Here is an 18,702-nt window from a genome sequence, read left to right on the forward strand (position 1 = left end):
CCTAATAGGTCGCGGTTTGTTCTGTCACATCAAAAGGGGGGGGGGGGGAGAGTAGGTAGGAGGAATAATGCATCCGGGCTGGCAGAGATTCTTAAGGGCAGAAGATTGGCAGAGGATTTGCAGGACTGAAATCGGAAATATCGGCCACAGAATGCCTGCTGTAATAGATATGAAATGGGTCTTCTCAACAGCTTGAAAGGCTGACATTTCCAGAAAGTTTGCTATGAGAAGGCCCTTTTATTCCCCGCCATCTATCTACGTTTGTACTGCCACCTTGTCTATAGTGGAAGTTTGCAAGTGTCACTCTGACAGGTTACAGAAAAGGGTTGGACATTTTCCATTTTTTTTCCTTCCCACCTCTTCGTCTTTTTTTTTTTTTTTACTTCGCCGCTGAGAGACCAATTGAGTCAGAAGCTATTTAAGAAGACTGCTGCTTTCCACCTGGCACTCAAGTTCAAAATACTTTTATTCAGCACTATTTTCATGAGCCTTTTTTTCATTTGAACGAAGTCCAAGCTTTTTTACACAAGGCCCATTATTAATTATATTTTTATTTTTGTCACAAAGATGCCACAATTTGTTGACGCAATAAAATCTACTCCTAACTATAACTCAGTATCTTTATTTGAATGCCACCATCAAATTCCAAAACACCTAAAAATTGTACAGGGGAACCTCCGAATCCATATTCTGTTCTGTGATTGGTTGACATGGAAAAAAAATGCTCCCATGGGAAGTAAGATAATTTGATACAGGCTCAAAATGTCACCATCATTAAATCTTTATTAAGTGTGAACATTTTGGTTTAAAGTCATATTTACAAATTTTTAACCGTCACACATTTTCAAGTAAACAACCATATAATAAAACTACACTAAAGTAAAACTACTTACTCTTTCAGAAGCCGTAATTGGACAATAACAGTCATGTAGGTTTTTGCAGAGCCACACTGTCACCTTCAGGTAATTTTTGTCATTGCTGTATATAATAAGGTATTGCTATTATACAATTAATAAGAAATAATATGTTGTTCAACTTTCTGGTTGATTTGTCAGTATGTATGATTTAAGTAATTCTGCGAGCTACATTGTCAAATACATTTAGCGTCTGTTCGGGTTAGCCAGATGCTTTGCTGGGTCAAAAATTCAGTTCACGGCGCTACATGGTATAGCGGAAGTGTTTGCCAGCACTATCATGTGGTGACGGAAGACAAAAAAAGCTAAAGATGAACTAAAACACACTTGTTTACTTCCTGCTTCTGATGCTCACTGAGCTTTCCTGCATGATGCGGATTCAAATCTGTTTCAAGTTGTAGCTGCATATTTTTTTATTTTATACATTACTTTAGAAGTTTCCTTGTATAGTAGTCAGTGTGACCTCCCTTTACCCTCAAGCAAGAGCAGAGACCCGTCCGTCTCTCTTGAACCTAAATTGAATGAATCCGAAATGAACATCATTGCTCACCTGTATTTATAGATTTACAAAGTCAAAGTCATTGATATCGGAGCATTAAAAACATCAAAGACATTGGCGGCATCTCCGCTGTGTGTGTGTATCAAAAATCATCGAAGGTATTTACGAGATAAGAAAAAAAAAAACGTTTTGTGTCCTCGTGACTCGGACGATAACGTTGAAATGAAGTCTGCCAAAGCATATAGTAGGTGTGAGACGTGCTAGACCGTAAGTGTCACTTTTGTGTTTACTCCTCACCTCTCCGACACTTTATCAGCTCTGAAGGTGTCTCTCGTGCATTTCGCCCTATCGACCCGGTAGACAAAGAGATCTGCTCTGTGTTTTAACAGCGTACAAGTGTCCAGCTAATTAGGTGCTCATGGGAAACTGAGCATTGATTTTCTGTCTGCCCCCCAGAAAGAAACAAGGCTGTTTGTCTTTTTCTAATGATGCACAGCGTGCCATTGATAACAACGATAAAAAGGCCAGAGGTGTAACATAAGTAAACCTGAATGCACTATACCCGTGGGAACCCATACTTAATGACACCATTTAATTCTATTGGCTTTTCAGAAAATATATAGGCTGGCGCTGTGCTGGAAGTAAACAAAGTTTGTTGTGGAGGGAGCTACATTGTGTTGACTGAGAAAAACATATCTTTTCCGGAGGGAAAAAGGCATGAAGTCCCTCTTGTGCTTGTTATTTCGCAGTCCTGGAGTTTCAGTTTGGGCCATAAATAACACGCAGGACAGCAATGTCAATGTGCACATATACACGCATTTATACAGTAGGGGAGTGAATTTTGCCAGAGAACTTATTAATGACCTCATATTGTCAGTATCCTCTGCTAGAATATAAATCCCATAGAATACATTTTACAAGTTGGGTGTGTCGAATTAGCATTGCATTTCAGCAGCAGCATTTTTCTAGAATATAAACTAGCCAAAGATGGCATCTACTTCCCATAAATTCTGTGTGAGGTGGAAAACTTGGATTTGCTGGGCAGGCAGAGAATAAATAATGGTTTCAGTATCATGTTGGACAGTGTAGCAGCCACCTGCTGATCCAGGCGCACAGGTAGAGCCAACAGGGTGACGCACGGCCATTCAATCTGCCAGCAAACTAATCAGCGAAAAGGATGAACTCCAAGCTTATCGGAGGGGGTCACGGATGTAGGTGGAGGAGGCGGCAATGGGAGAGCAAGGTTATTTTATTTATTTTTTTTAATTTATTTATTTATTTTTCCCACACTAGTATGAGACCGGCCCTCGAATGGAAGAATACACAAATCTCAGAGCACCAACCTCGAGGAGGTGAAGGAAGCTCGCTGTGTGCCACCCACGCAGGAACTGAACTTGTGACAGTCAGTTGTTAACACCCTGGGTTTAACTATGATATCATGAATTTCTTGCTTCGGAATGGTTATCTGATAGCTGAGGGATTTGCGATGGAAAAATCTGTGTTTTAAGACAGAATAATGTCAGAAATGGGTCGTGTTTGTCGTGAGATCGAAGGTTCAATTCATGGAATTGTGTGACAACTTGAAGCCATTCTGTGAGAACATGCTAAATACAAAACAATTTTTTTTTATATAGTAATATTGCATTGAGTCTTTGAATTGCGAGTGAAGCATCCCCCAACAACCATTTCATTCATTTAACAGATAGTTTCTTCTTTGAAATGCAAGGCCGCCGACCGAGTATGCAGTTTGGTCTTAAATTCAAGAATGTCTCAGTAAGGAGACACGCCATTGAATGGATGCATTATTTCAGCCCCTTAACTGATCACCGCTGGAAACCAGTCGGTATCAGCTTTTAAAGTCACACGGCTGTAATTCAGGAGGCGATTTCACATCTCAACAGAATCCAATTAAAAAGCGCAGGCGTTTCAATTAAACGTCCCCTGGCTTGTCGCGACAGTGTCGCATCACGAGTGAAATTGGAATCAGATTAGGGAGAGAACCTGAAGAACTATTTTCCAGCTTAATATGGATCACACATTCCAAATGGAAACCCCTGTCATGCATACTGCAGAAGAAAAATCGCCTTCCTTTGCCAAAACGCGTCATTTAATTCTCTGGGCCTTATTAATTTCACAGCAGATTACTTGGAAGATACAAAATGCTGTTAGCAAAGAGTTTTAATTAAGAATAGCCTATTTTGCTGTGAGTACCTGATGCGAAACAGTTGCCTTATAATACTCTTATTTTAATTACTTCAGAGTGCACCCTCATTAACCCCCATGGAAATGTGCCCCGGTCATGTGAATCATGAACAATAGACTATGCAATTAATGTATCTATACACTACATAATATACATATAGTACACCGCTTCACCTTTATAATTAGTCATTTGACTGAATCCGTTTATATAATATCGGTCTTATTTAGACATTTGTTTAAGTTGTGACAGAATGTTCTAAATAAAACAATAAAGATATATTTAGGAACGTTGTGCTATGAACCTTGTTGCATTCTTTGATTGCTGAGGGCACGATGACGACCCCTGGTGGCAGCTGAAATGTAGGCTAGCTAAGCTCTTGTTTTTTGTGTGCTTTTTTTGACGATTTAAAATATTTCAGTCGGATTAAAATAGTTTTGTATTGCATTACGTGTCGACGTTTTCACTTTGAATTTGAGGAATAAGCAAATTTACTTTGACTGCTCAAAAAATGAAATTCAAATAATATGTCATTGTCAAAAGGTGCGCGTGTGTGTGTGTGTGTGTGTGTGGAACCATCTCACAAAAAAATATTAAAGTCAGGGCGTCGCTTCAGGGTCATTTTTTAAAAGTGTTTTAAATGTCTAAACAGACCATTTAAAACCCAAATACCTACAATTTGTGTGTGTTGTTTAAATATATATATTTAAGTATTTTAGGTCTTAAAATGTAATTTAAAAACTCAACAACTTCTTCGTGTAATTTTGGTCTTGTTCCGTTTGCTTCATTTGACTATTTTACTATCCCTTTTTGTTTTTTAATAATTCAGTTAAATTGCAAGATTTTGAGTTTAAAGTTGCACTATATGTGGATGGGGAAAATGTGCCACTGTCCACCCCCAACACTGCTTTAATATGGTTTAACTGGATACATTAGCTTTTAATGGCACTTAATTGTGGAAAAGGGAAATCCATAACCACATAAGGAGAAAAGTCAAGTATTTCCAAGCTCTTTGTAGGAACAATTTAGAGGCGACAAGTGCTTTTCAAACCTTGGATTATAGACAGGCTGGCCGTTGAGAAGAGCAGTATTTGTGAGGCTGCAGTGCCACCATTTGGTCACAACTTTAATACACCACCAACTCCTAGATTGGTATGAAAAGTTAGAACGAGGTAGATTATACACATCATTTTTTGAAAGAGAACTTCTTCCCCACCAGACTGAATCGGTGTTTGGCCTTGTAATAGTTGACAACAGCGAAATGTTATAGCACATAATTGTCATAATTATATGACCTCACATACTTGCAAGTACAGGACAAGGGGGACTATTGTATCTCACTGTTGTTGTTGAAAGATTATCGATGGTCTATGTTATCTCAGATAATAAGCAATAAGATGCACTTGAACAACAGGGCAGGTTTGCCAAGACTGAGCCATGATTACTGCGGTGATTACTCCTTCCTCAGGATGGCCCACTTCAGATAATGAGTGTCACACCAAACTGCAGGCCAAAGGCGGATTTCACTCTTTTTTTTACACCTTAGCTTCAGCTCCGTCATTCCCTCTTTCATTTCCTTTGAGCAATCTTGAAAAAGAGACACAATCACTTCAACGCGATTGTTACAGATCAATATTTTCCAGCGCTCACTTGAATAAATCACTTGTTTCTTTCTTTCACAATCATAATTTAGAGCAACATGAGACTTCACCTCCAGTTGACCTTGAATATTATAAGTAATTATTTCTTTGGGATTATTACCTCGTGTGTTCTGTGGTGTTTTGCTTTACTTTTCCAAATCTATTTCAATGACTTGGGCGCCCTCTTTCGGTGACTCTGGTGATGTGTAAATTCAAGACTAAATGATGAATAATATAAAAATAAAACAAAAAATAATGTTAACTAATGATACCGTTATTACCCATGAAAACTATTGCAATGTCATTTCAAGGACATTATAATACATTACTATATTTGCCCAGCCTGTACATGATTGCTTACATTAAGTAAGGCAGAGGTTAAATCGATTGAGGTTTTATAAAATGTCAAGTCAACATTTCCCCCTGACATCAATCAATGCATTGTCTTTATTTTTTATGACTCAACTAACCAGCCAAAAACAATTTAAAGAACACCAATCATGTTATTAATCAAACCCTAAATTAATCTGTTGGGCAGCTCCCTTGAATTGTTATTAAATTGGCGTTTGATACTATGGACCACAAAACCTTGACAATTAAGCTCTGTAATGCGTGGTCTGTCTGAGCAAGCTCTTTGTTAGTACTCCAACTGCTTGTCTGAAAAATATTTTTTTTTAAATGCTGGATCTTCTTCATCTCTTTTTTTAACGTGAAGAGAGGGCTCAATTTTGGGATCTTTGTCTTTCTGCCGGTATGTAAACAATTCTGGGCCAAGGTTTTTAATGCTGATATTTTTATGGCGACAATGCAATCACACACTCTTGAATTACTGCAGTCAACCTTTGATGTGGTCCAAAACTGGGTAATGCATCTCAAACTGGGGGTAAAGCTAATAAAAAAAGAACTAATTTACAACCACGCATGGCACTACAATTTAAAGAGTTCATCCATCCAAGTGATTGCGTATTGTCACTTATCATAATCAGTAATTTGAACGGCACATTGAAAACCTTGTGATTCAACTGTAACTCAAACTATTTGATCTCCATGAGAAGATCTGCTTTTCATTAACACAAATGATCAGTATCAGGGGAAAACAATACCTTTTATCACTGGTCCCTGCATTTCTTTACTGGTTATGGAAATAGTAATGCAATACTCATCCGCGTACATGAACAGATTTCCATATTTAACTTTTATGTGCAAAGCTGCTTCCAGCAGATATCTGTAAATAGACAGGATATGCTCATAAATCAAAGACTTTTACTGTGATCATAGTCTAGGATTGTAGATATGGAATGTACTGTGCATACGATGCTGCCTTCTTGCCAAAGTCTCAAAGCATTTTTTTTTTACATTTTTAAATATATATTTTCAATACAATGCGGTATTTAGATTTACTGTGATGCACCTGTATTCTAAGTGTATATATTCACATGTAAAGGTTATAGTCTATTTTAAGACATTTCAACGGAAAGCCCAATATCACCATCCTTTTCAACAGAGTGCATCGATGATGTTATGTGCATATAATTAAATTACAACTACAGTAGTATTGTTCTTTTTATATATTTCTGTATTTTAAAAAAATGTTTATGTCAGAGTTGTTTTTCCTATTTCAGGAACCATTATATTTTACGTCAAATATGCGAACACAGTAAATGTGGCTTTTGTCTAAAATGCGTCACGTCCGGGAAAATCTTCGATTGATCAATTTACTTCAGCGTCTTTCTATTCCAAAACACCAGGAGGCGCTTTGACGCCAAGAGTCGTCAACCGCTTATATGGAATTAATTTTGTTGTATTATGTCGCCTCGCAAAATATAGATTCATATATTGACTGACTTCGGGTTCTAAACTACTTTGCGTGTTTTAATTAGTGGGCATTTTAATGCACGATAATTAGATGGAAAGTGTAAAAAGTGACTGATAAAAATGCTTGTACAATATAAAATAGAATGAAACTAGAACTGGCAATCGAAAGCTTTCAGTTGAAATTAAACCTGTCCACACATTGACTCAAATGTAAGGTTATAAACCAGTAGGCGTACTCTTATAGTCTGACCACTCCTCGCTGTCACACGCGCTTCCGTGTTTACACTCCAGCCAGAAAAAAAGAAGAGGAAAAAAACACTGGCGGCTGTAGGGCGAATGTTTACCGAGCAAGCATCGAGTGGTGGTGAGGGAAGTGACAGTCACACTGGAGCCTCGGTGTACGGTAACAACACAGGTGATCGGCTTCCACGGTTGCATTTGACAGCGGAATGTTCACTCGAAGAGGCCATGGAGACGTCAAGAAATCTACACAGAAAGTTTTGGACCCAAAGAAGGATGTTCTGACGCGGCTGAAGCACCTGCGCTCACTGTTGGGTGAGTGAAATGACACCGTGCTTTTGATGCTTCATCGTCGTTCGAGGCTAGGCTAGGCGAGTTTGCTAGCTGGCAACAGCCGACTGACTGTCTTGCAGCCAGGCAAGGAGGCTGGCTGGCTGGCTGCCTGTCACTGTGCTTATTTGACTAAGCCGGCTGACAGGTTCCGCTCATGTCCAAAATGGTTGGACGTGCACTCCGGCATGGTTAGCACGCCGCTCTCGCGTCCGTGCATTTTGCTTGGTTTAACAATAATCCATTGTGATGCAACGTGGGGGCTAGCTCCTGTCTGCTAATGAGGTTGACAATGCTAACTGTCGGTGCCTCGTTAGGGCATCAGTCCCCCGGCTGCTTTCACCATTGTTTTCATTCATTCCCTTTGTCCTCACTGGTAACATTCTTTTATGTCAAATTTCCAGCACCATTTACACGTCAGCACCAATATAAGACCATTTAGGTTTAAAGTGGCAATACTTCTACTAGCTCATCTCTATTGCTCGGAGCATCTTGCAGCAAGTTGCACACCTGGAGATTTAGTATTTGAAAGTACTACTACTGGATACGACATTCTGTTAAAGTCCTGTACACATTCAATCAAACTAGGAAGTTAATTACAAACTGTCTTGTAAGGAGATCATCACAATGCTAAGCAATTGTAACATTGTTACCTAGCCTTTGCTGAGCCAAGGCACGTATTTTACAACGCCACCAAAGCTCAAGTATGTAGCTGCCGTCATCTCATGGAAGAGTGTTTAATTGGTTCCCTAGTTAATATTTGTACTGGAAGAATTTACTTTGTAGAAAATTAGAATTTTCTGACCGTTTCACTAAAACTTAATCATTGTCCATGACACTCTTGGTGACATTTTACCCTGCAGTTTGAGACTAGTGATGCTCAATACCAGTTAGAGTACTTTTGAGTACTCACCCATCCCGATACCACTAGTAAATCGTTGACAAATTATTTTAAAGAGAGACTTTTCTTTTATTTCTGATTAAATACAGAATTTAAGTCCAAAGTCAAACACAAACAACTAAGATTTTAAGGTTCATTTGTAATAAATTTAATAAATGTGCCCAATAAAACTGACAACAGCCCACATTTTCGTGTTTAGTAAAGAACAAATCAAGTGCAAAATAATACAGGTTCCCCTGGTCAAGGATAAGAATGACAATGGTTGATATAGTTGATATACTATTACAGTACTTTCACAATTGCAGTATTTTTCTATCGTTGCAGTACTTTTACCATTACAGTACTTTTATCATTGCAGTATTTTCTATCATGCAGTACTTTTCTATCATTTCAGTATTCTTACCATTACAGTACTTTTATCATTGCAATATTTTTATCATTGCAGTATTTTCAATCATTCAGTAGTTTTTATCATTATAGCGTTTCCCCCTCTGTATAATGGACAGGCATTAGGAGTGTTTCCTTACACTTAGATACGTTTATACTGTGTATATTTGCATGCTTTTTATGAATGTCTGCTGCTAATGTTATACATTAACGGCTACATTACGCCGCCGACTCTGTGTGATCTATATCTTTGCTGCTGTAACACCTCAAATTTCCCTATTGTGGGACTAATAAAGGACATCTTTATCTTTATATAGTATTTCATAAGCCAATCAACTGATATTGATGAATATAGATTTTTGTGTATTTAAAGAAAATGTAATGGGTAAAAATAGGTAAAAACTTAAAAGATACAATTCATCCTACAAAATATAGGTGCGTACAAGTACCAAAAAACTAGGCAACAGGTATGTGTGGCACTCTGCACAACACACACGAGTAAGTAAAAGTGCTTTGTTGCCTGTACTGCATTCAGCCATATTAATGACCATATTAATCTACTGAATGAAGAGAACATCCTATTTTTCTCGGCCGATGATGTAAATGTGTAAAATAATTACATACATGTAATACTGTAAGGGAGAAAGTCATCATGACCCACAAAATGAGTTATCAAATCGACATTTAATGTTGGTAGCAGCACATTAATAATGCCCTCTAAGCATTAATATCAACAATGTTAACATACATTTACTAAATAGAAATTGCATCTTAATGAGAGTGTGAGAGGATGGGCATGGACGGAATTCAAAAGAGAAAAAGACTGGTGGATCTTGTAGAAATTGAGTTTGCAAATACATTTGAGTTGCAATGTACAAATAATGATTTTTAATCTTTAACATACACCTTATATACTCCAGGAATTGAATCTGAATGAACATAGGAAAGGACTGACATGGATACAGTTCACTTAGAAAACATTCTGTCAGCCATGCTTGCCATTTAGTTCCTGATAGTAAAACAGGCACAGAAAGGTTTTGGCCAATATAATAATATTATTATTTAATATCACAGTAACAATGTGCCATGATAAATTTTCAGTTATTCTAAAAAAAAATAAATAAATAAATAATTGTACAACACACTGTGACCGCTTGGCTTTCCTTACTTTATTTTAAAGTGACGTTAATAAGACCTGTATCAAATGAGAAATGCATCCAGAAGTGCAGCTATACAAAATTAACATATTTAAACAGAGACAACATAACCTTCATATTTCTGGCAATTTAAGTAAGTGACATGGAAAATAATGTTTCTGTCAGAAATTATTTAAAATAAATAAACAAAAAAGGATGAGCTCTATTGTAATGTAATTTTGAGAACATTTGTCATTTAACATTTATTCAATTTATCAAAGCTCAGGACTATATTTTGGAAACAAATCACATTTGCACTATTATATGAATTCAATATATATCCATCAATTTTCGGAATTGCTCATCCTCAATACGAATATACTTTTAGTCTTCTAGGCCACTACTCACAGCTGATGTACATAGCATTATTTTGTATAACTTTCTCTCCAGGCACTTATTAAATTGCCAATTAATTTGCTGTTCAAAGTTGTGTGGCGTGTACTCAGTCATCCAAACATTTAATTCTGGTCTTTCAAAGTGACATTTGGTTAGCTTAGCAATTAGCATGTCTTCTCCATCTTTCTCACAGTTAATTATACTTTGTAATCTCTTCACCGGAACGATAATAGTAAAAAAAAAAAATTAGTTTATGTGCTGCCTTGGATGAGAGATGATGGACGTTGTGATTAATGATTTAGGAGCAAAACTGCAATGTGTTTAGCAGGAAGAAATAGACAGTCGAAAGCTTGTTGCTAAACTTTTCTCGTGATGTAAACATGCTATCACAAAGAAGTAGCATCACTGCAGTCACGTTTACCTTCATTCATTGTTTATGCAGTGTTGTGTCTGAGGTGTGTCGAATTTAAAGTCACTCTTGTCTCACCAAAACTTAAAACCCCGTACTCTCTTAGAGGACATTGCGCAGACTCAGTTTGTTGAAGTCAGTTCAGACGTACCAATGTCACACAACAGTTGCCTCTTTAGCGCCCTATTTTATAGGCATGACTAATCCACTCCAAGTTTTTCCCAAGACAATTTCAAGGTCATATTCTTTGATCATTTTGGGGGAAAACAATACGCGGAAATCAGGGCTCCAGACTTGCCCTAAATGGTGGAATTTAGTGCAACGATATTTTTCATCTACTTGCACATGTGTGACCAACCAATCATCTTGCCAATTTATTTATTTTTACATTCTTGAATATGTCTTGTTACTGACAAACAACTGCTCCAAAATTCTGCCTACTTGTCATTATTATAGTGAAAATGAGTGGAAATGTGAAAATTAACTTCATTTTGTGATTCACGTGTGGCCCTAAATTTTCAGTTGGGGTCCACTGTGATGCACTGCGTGTGCACAAACAACCTCACTGCAAATTGTTTCAGTTCAATTTTATTTCTGCAATGTTGCTTGACACCTACTTAGGATGACTGAGCTAACATATGGTGGACTCAATAACACTTGCCCTTAACACAGACAAATGTGGGTCAGTGTGTAGATGGAGAAAGTTGACTTGAGGGAATTATTGGCATAATAAATGCAATTAATATCAGGGCAAAGGGCGTTTTCTGACCTGGATCTTATTAAAAGTATGCTTGGACACAATTTTTACTTCTGCACAAATGTTTTGCTCTACTGTGGGCCCTCAATTAAACGTTCTGGGGTGCCGCTTCAGAAAATAATCCTCAAGCCTTGGTAAGGAACATCATAATGTGTTGAATGCATGATAATTAATCCATTATAAGTTTGTTGGAAGGCTGATCTCCACAGAGATTGTTGAGTGGCGACCAGTTCTCTGTGTATCCTACCACTCATCCAAGGTCAGTTGGGGTAGGCAACTTTGGATAAAGATGAGTGCTCTCCTGACATTTGCAAAACTATTTAGCATTAAAACAAGCCGAACTGATGGTTATTAGCTGTTTTCATATTTTAAAGTACAACATTTTCTGTTTACGTTGAACTTTCTTCCTTGGGCTTCTCTCCTTGGTTGATTTGCTTCGCACTCACGTGGGAGGAGTTTCCATGCACCTGACTGAACACACGCTTGTTAACTATTGTTATAGCATTTTAATGCAAATCACATTTTTAGGCTGATATATTTCCTGTGGCTTTGCACTTCTGCTTAGTTTAATTCCTTGTAAAGTTAAGGTTTCACAGTGACCAGACATACAAATAAGTATTTGTTGTTCTGCTGTTGCTGTCATATTCATTTCAAACACACGATTGTCCCCTCATGCCAATTTGTGGCATCAATTATGTCTGTAATGCTCTAAAATTCAAAACGTAGTTGCTGTTCTTCCATTATAATGCACCTGTCCTGAGTTCAATGTCATTTGTATTGCAACCCAAAGCAGAGGTCAAAACAAGACCCTGTCTGCCTGCATGTGTTTTTCTTCACCATGTGTGCACGTCAAGATAAAGCCTGTCTGTTTGTCCAGCCGTTGAATAGTACATTTTGCATGTTGCTACCGCCACCACCTCCACTCCCACCCAACCATCACTGATTCCACCATGTTTTTAGCAAAGGAAGGATTTCCTCCCAGTGCTGCTGGTTCCTGTGCGGACATGAAATGCTGATGAGTGATGCTGTGATGTGCATTTTGCGGTACAAGGACGAATGGGAATAATGCTCGGACCCTTTATTTGCCCAATGGTGTTTGCGATGAGTTAGATGGATGTGGTGTTAATGATGATACGGGTAGCTGAGATCTCACGTAGTTGCCGTTTACAGAGCAGCTTTTCTTTGTGACCAAAGAGGAGTGTGTAGCAATAATCAAATCTGGAAGTTACAAAGACAAAGGCGTGGTTGACTGAGTTAATGGGAGATGAATGTGAACGAAAAATGACTGCTATTGGACGATAGAGATTGTTTGATACTGCGAAAGTGAAAATAAGTGGAGCGAGTGATGTTATTGATGTGAGCTTTGAATGATAACGCGCCATCCGGCATGACACAGACTCTTGACCTGAGGGCCGGGGCATAGTGCACTAGTGTAAATATGGAGAGAAAAACTAGGTGCTTTGGAAAAGGTTAATTTTGTGTTTGTGATAAGTTTTATTACTGCTGCACGAGTCAGTCTTTTATTACTGATATTGACTTGTTGCTGATTTAGCTGTTTTCTTTTTTTACTGGCAATGAAGAACTGAGACCCAGAATGTCACTGCCACTGCTTTGTTGCAAATTAATTCTCTTTCCCATCATCCATGTATTTTTCCTCTTTGCCATCACTGATATCCTTCTGTGTTTATTTCCAGTGTAAAATAACAAAAATGTCTCATTAAAAGTCCAATTTCAATGTTAAATCATTAAAAAAAAACATTTCAATGGGTTAGGGCTATTTTCAGAGTGGCCCATATTGTTTTTCTGCTCACTGAACAGATCTGTAGGACGGAGTGCAAAAGCGGCTGCATGTTAATTTGCTGGTCATGCCTGGCTAGATTTGGCTGAGGTTGTTAATTACAGGAGGCCAGCAAAGCTCCCACTGCTTGTCTCACTGAAAGCAACAAAGAGCCAGAGGGAACTAAGCAAATGGATATTCCTCAAGACTCTTTGTTGCTCTAAGCCACTTGCACGCCTAGGCATTGTCATCTCATCGCTGTGTTGACTTGTGCAGAGTGAGAATGTTTATCTTGGGAAAATAGTTAGCGATGCTCAAAGGAGATATCCATCGTGTTGCCTATCACCACAAAGAGATTAAAGAGGTCAAGAGTGACTAGTGAAGGGCAACATCAGACAATTTATAGGGCAGAATCCAAGCGTAAGTCAAGATCTGATATCAAAACTATATTTTAGGAACGCTATCCAGCAATGGGACCATTTCTACCTGGAAGAATCAAAATAATAATCAGTGTTTAAACACGTGAGTTATACACTGTTAATAATAAAATGTGTTAACAGTATAACACCTAATTTGACCTTGATGACACTAGAATAGGGACGAAACTGGCTTCGTGTCTGAGTTATTAAACACTGGCGTATTGATAAGCTCCACCTTTAATATTTTATTTACGCTATATAAATGGTATTTTGCAAATTCTACATCTCTGATCTAAATTGTAACTATGTAATTATGGGGATGATGTGGGGAGGATGGCCTGTTTTTCACTCAAAAACTCTACGTAGTTTTTGCATGTATTTCATTTCAGGGAACTTGAACTAGATTCAGAATTTTCATTTTTATCAGATTGTTTTGGAGAAATCAGTAAAAAACTGACTCTTCTTGTACTTCTTTCTGCTCTGCAGGCACGCCCTCCTTTATTCAAGTGCACATGATCAAATTAAAGACATTTCAGTGTTTTCTTTTCTTGTATTCACCGTATTATGTTTGTGTTTTTATATGCTACAGCAAAATGCTATTGCACTGTCAGCAGTGGAATGAGTGAGAAAATCAAAATGATTGTCATTGTCCAAAAATATGAATCGTGCAAACAGGCTTTATGGAAACAAATTGTAACTGTAATAAGTGTGTGGATGATAATAGTTTGTCTGCAGAAGACGGTTTGTATCTCAAGGTAATGTTTTCCAAGGCTGCTCTTCAGTCCACTTGAATATTCAAATTTAATCGTGCCATTTTTTATTTTTAGTGACTTAAAACGGGTGAGGGATGTATGAGGTGGCAAGATCAACTGTGCATGCTTTCTTTGAGAGGAAATCGCTGAGGCTCTCAACAAGGTCCTCTGTGAGGCTCAAGTGAAGGCTGAGATCACTTCTCACTCTGCCGTTTTTGTGAAAGTCAACTCAAACTTGAGAATAACTTCAGCCTCTTATCGTCTTTTAGTCTGACAACTTAGGTGTAATATCAGCTCTTTTTTAGAGTTTATTCTTCCAGTGTGCCTTAGCACAATAAAAAAAAATTAGCACTTCCTAAGAAGGTAGTTTTATGGGCCTTTATGTCCTCTAGATGTCTTGAGCGAATTTGGTTTTTTGGTTGCATTTGATAAGCAACAACAAAATGTTATTTACGTAGCTAGAACATATATAAAGCTACATTGAGATGCTGGACCACATGTGACATTCTCAGCATTTTGGAGTTGGTAAAATAAAAACTAAAATTGGAAGCAAAATAAACTATTGAACTGAATACTTTTTTTTTTTTTTTTTGCCTGGGTAAGCTTCATTTTTTCTTCTTAATTGAGTTGTGTAACAGCGGCTAGTAAGCTGACAGAGCAGTCTTGCCCTTCTAAATTGTGAAGTAGTGTTTGAAATGCGCGTATGGAGCGGTGCTGATCGGCGCGGTTTGTAGCATAAAGCGAAACTAAATTACTCTGCAGTATGAAGAGACGCGTGGTTAAAAATATGGCATTTAACAAACATTTATGGACATCAGTCAGCATTTATTCGTATCTACGAATTTCGTAAGTGTAAGATTCAGACCTGTCCTGTCTTCAAAACAAAGGGCGCTTTTTTTTATGGCAATTCCCTTGATGATGCTTCTCCAGAGAACTTTACATTTCCTTTAGTCAGTAGAAGACATTGGACCGGGCCTGTGCAATATCACATTGCTTGCACGGTAGACTGTATTTCACAAGTGAACACTGACCGTTTTGACAACATTGCCGTCTTCAGTGTATGAGAAGTTTTTCAAAAAGGCAAAGGAACAAACTACCCTCATGCTAAACACACACTTTAGTTGCCAGTAACGACAATAAGTCCTTCCTACTGTTCTACGTTTATGGATATCATGCCTGCAGAGTTGCTTCATGATGAATGAACGTATTCAAAAGAACTTAGTAAAATGTCACCGCTCGGTCTGTAGTTTGTGTTATCAGGACCCCTGCTATTTCTTTTTTTTTTTTTGCACTGGGTGTACTGGTGCACTCAACTGTTTTTCTTGGGTGCACCAGGAAAAAAGATCAAATTTTGAATTTGATGTAGTTGTTTCTATAATCTGTCACACCACACGATGATTGGTTAAACCAAATTACGTGAATATCTAAATTGATCAAAAAATACATTCTCACTAAAATATTAGAGGCAGATTTTATTAACATTTTATAATTTTTTTTGAACATTATTAATGTCAAAGATAATTTTTTTAACTAACTATTAATTAACTGTTACAGTTTCCTGAAGCGACCCCTCATGGCCCAATAATTTTTTCATTTTCTCAGCATCCGAATGCGGTTGTTGGGTCAGGTGTAATAGTAAGGAAGTCATGAAGTTTAACGAACATAATCATTCCTTTTACATTTTTGATTCACAATTTCATTAACAGTTTCACAGTTGATTAACAATAGCAGTCAATTTAAGGGATTGGTCTGACTTGCGGCACTTTTGAACTTTGTCCAGTGTGAGGTTACCAGCTCAGGTTCTGCAGTAACGTACAAAATTATAATTGTAACTGATGCCAGTTTGTGGGCATACAGTATGAACAAGTTTCTTACGACTTTATGCTGCATAGCGCCAACCTCAAGAGGCTTAAATTTCACATATTTACAGGGTCATTATCCACTTGATAAAAAAGAATAGTGTTCTAGAAAAGAAAGTGTAGGGATAAAGCAGCATGTGGCTATGATGATCGTTTTGGGTGGAGTTTCAATAGTTGAATCAATACAAAGTTTTGAAATCAGTGAATAATCATTTTAATAAACGTGATTTCAATCCTAATAACATTTATTATGATTGTTTTTTTTCCCCATTATCGTCCAGCCCGACAATCCATTGTAGAAGTGCGCTGACATTTTGAGCACTCATGGCTCACACGTATTAGCTGTTCCTATTTGCAACTCCCAAATCAATATCATATGAGGACACATTGCTCTTGCTCGTGCTTGGTTGCACCACCCATACACATGCATGCACATTCACAAACACACACTAAAACCATCACATTCTTTCTTATGGTGATGCAATGCAGGTTACATAAAAGCAACAACAAATGCTCAGAACATCAATGAACATATCTATCACAACCCACCAAAAATACATTTCATTTGAATGAATATTTAAATGCAGCAGCCAGTCAGAGAGTGGGCCTTTTACGAAGATGATTTTGATGATTGTTGGTTGCAGTGGTGTAGAACTGTACTTCATCATAATGAGAGCTGTGCTTATTTGTGACCAAACACGGAAAACAGGCTAGCGGGCTTTATGTGTATGCTGCGTTTACTATCAGAACAACCAAGTTGCTGACATGATGGTTTGAAGCCAAACTCCCTAAAATATTGTTTTCTTTATGACTGGTGTCTCTGGACAAAAGCCAAACACTGTTCATGTATATAATTAATTTATAAAAATATATGGATGGATGATGTGTTGATAGAGTATGTACACACAAGCAAAGCCAAAACATTGGATATTGTCATCTTTGGTAGCTATTGAAGACATGTTGCGCAAATTGTACATGTAAGAAGTTCCTATTGGTACTTTGTTCCTGTCCCCTGAGATCGGCTTCCACCATTTACCCGTGCTGGCAGGAAGTGGTTTCACCTTTTGCCAAATGCGGAAACTGGTTTTACATGTACTGTATTAGTCCAAAATATTAGGGCGCACAGTGCTGTTCTCTGACAAACACAAACCCACATTTTGTGTTGCTATAACATATTGTTAAGATCATATTCCCCATTTAGTGTCAATCAAAATTGGACAGTATTGTGTTTGGAAAGAGAGACAGCTTTTGCTCTTGGATGTCAATATAAATGGTCCTAAATAGCTGGTTGGTGTATTAGGTATGACATTTTTAACGGACAGAAACATACATTTGTTCTGGATGCTACTTCTGTAGAACATTTGATTTAATTTGAACATCCACAGTTTCCTTTTACAATCATTATTTCTTATTATTATTACCTCTGGTGTTTAGGCCTAATGTTGTGTGTTTTACAAAAGCCCCATATAAAACTTGGTCAAATCACATTGCCATGTTTTTTTTAAATTTTTTTTTTTTTTATAAACCCTACCAGTCGCCTGTGAAGAATACTACAAAAATAGACAAATTCTTTGCGGTGGATGGCGGCTGTTTGTTCTCCACAGCACATTAAAAACCAGTTTTGCTAGTTTCATTGAGTCTGCCAATGTGGCCCTCCAGCTCTCCATTGGTTATAGCTTTCTGATTTATTTAACTACAACTCACTGTGGAATTTTTTTTTGTTAAGCATTTGCTAACATGACAGAGGTCAACTTAACAAAAAACAATTTTAGTCGGGGCATTTTAATGATTTTGTTAAAAAAAATTGACAAAAATTAGACAATTAATCCGAAAAACACCGAAAGATGCTCAGCAGATCTCGCCTAACTCGGCAATTCCTTAATGTCCGTCATATGATTTCAAAACTACTACTTTTGTTACTTTTTGAATATATTGACTTGTTTCTCACACATTTCTTTTTTGTTACATTTACAACTTTTTGAGTCCTATATTTTAGAATTACAACTTGATTCTCATCATTCCATGATTGTCATGTTACTGGATTTTTGTTTTCAAGCATGTTGAAGATGTGAAATGTTGCAGTATTTTCTCGTGGAATCCTTTTAATAGAAAACCAGTGAGACCCCTCTGGATCATAACATGGGAGTTTTTCGTCCGATCAGTTCTGCTAGTCGAGAAAATAAGCCACTTGGCCAGTTCTAGCGAGTTCTTCCCGGGTATCACTATGTGCTCTAAGAAGACTCAAAGAGCCAAATTTGTTACGCAGCCAGA

At 37.5% G+C, this 18,702-nt stretch overlaps 1 protein-coding gene across 7 annotated transcripts in view; it reads left to right on the plus strand.

Moving 5' to 3' along the window:
- Positions 1-7,270: 7,270 nt before the first annotated feature.
- Positions 7,271-18,702, plus strand: part of ralgapa2 (Ral GTPase activating protein catalytic subunit alpha 2) — an 89,186-nt gene continuing 77,754 nt past the window's right edge. For 4 of the 7 annotated variants that reach the window (XM_088290333.1, XM_088286003.1, XM_088278448.1 and 1 more), the window contains exon 1: positions 7,272-7,623. In XM_088290333.1, coding sequence (XP_088146459.1) covers positions 7,518-7,623 — 106 coding nt within the window. In that variant the 5' untranslated portion in view covers positions 7,272-7,517. Of the gene's footprint in view, positions 7,624-18,702 lie in introns of all 7 variants that reach the window. The other 3 variants (XM_088305126.1, XM_088311961.1, XM_088297916.1) reach the window with 3 other exon arrangements.

This window comes from Idiotropiscis lumnitzeri, chromosome 1 (genome assembly GCF_059441095.1).
Source record: "Idiotropiscis lumnitzeri isolate Australia: NSW breed Sydney's pygmy pipehorse chromosome 1, RoL_Ilum_1.0, whole genome shotgun sequence".
Classification (NCBI taxonomy): domain Eukaryota; kingdom Metazoa; phylum Chordata; class Actinopteri; order Syngnathiformes; family Syngnathidae; genus Idiotropiscis; species Idiotropiscis lumnitzeri.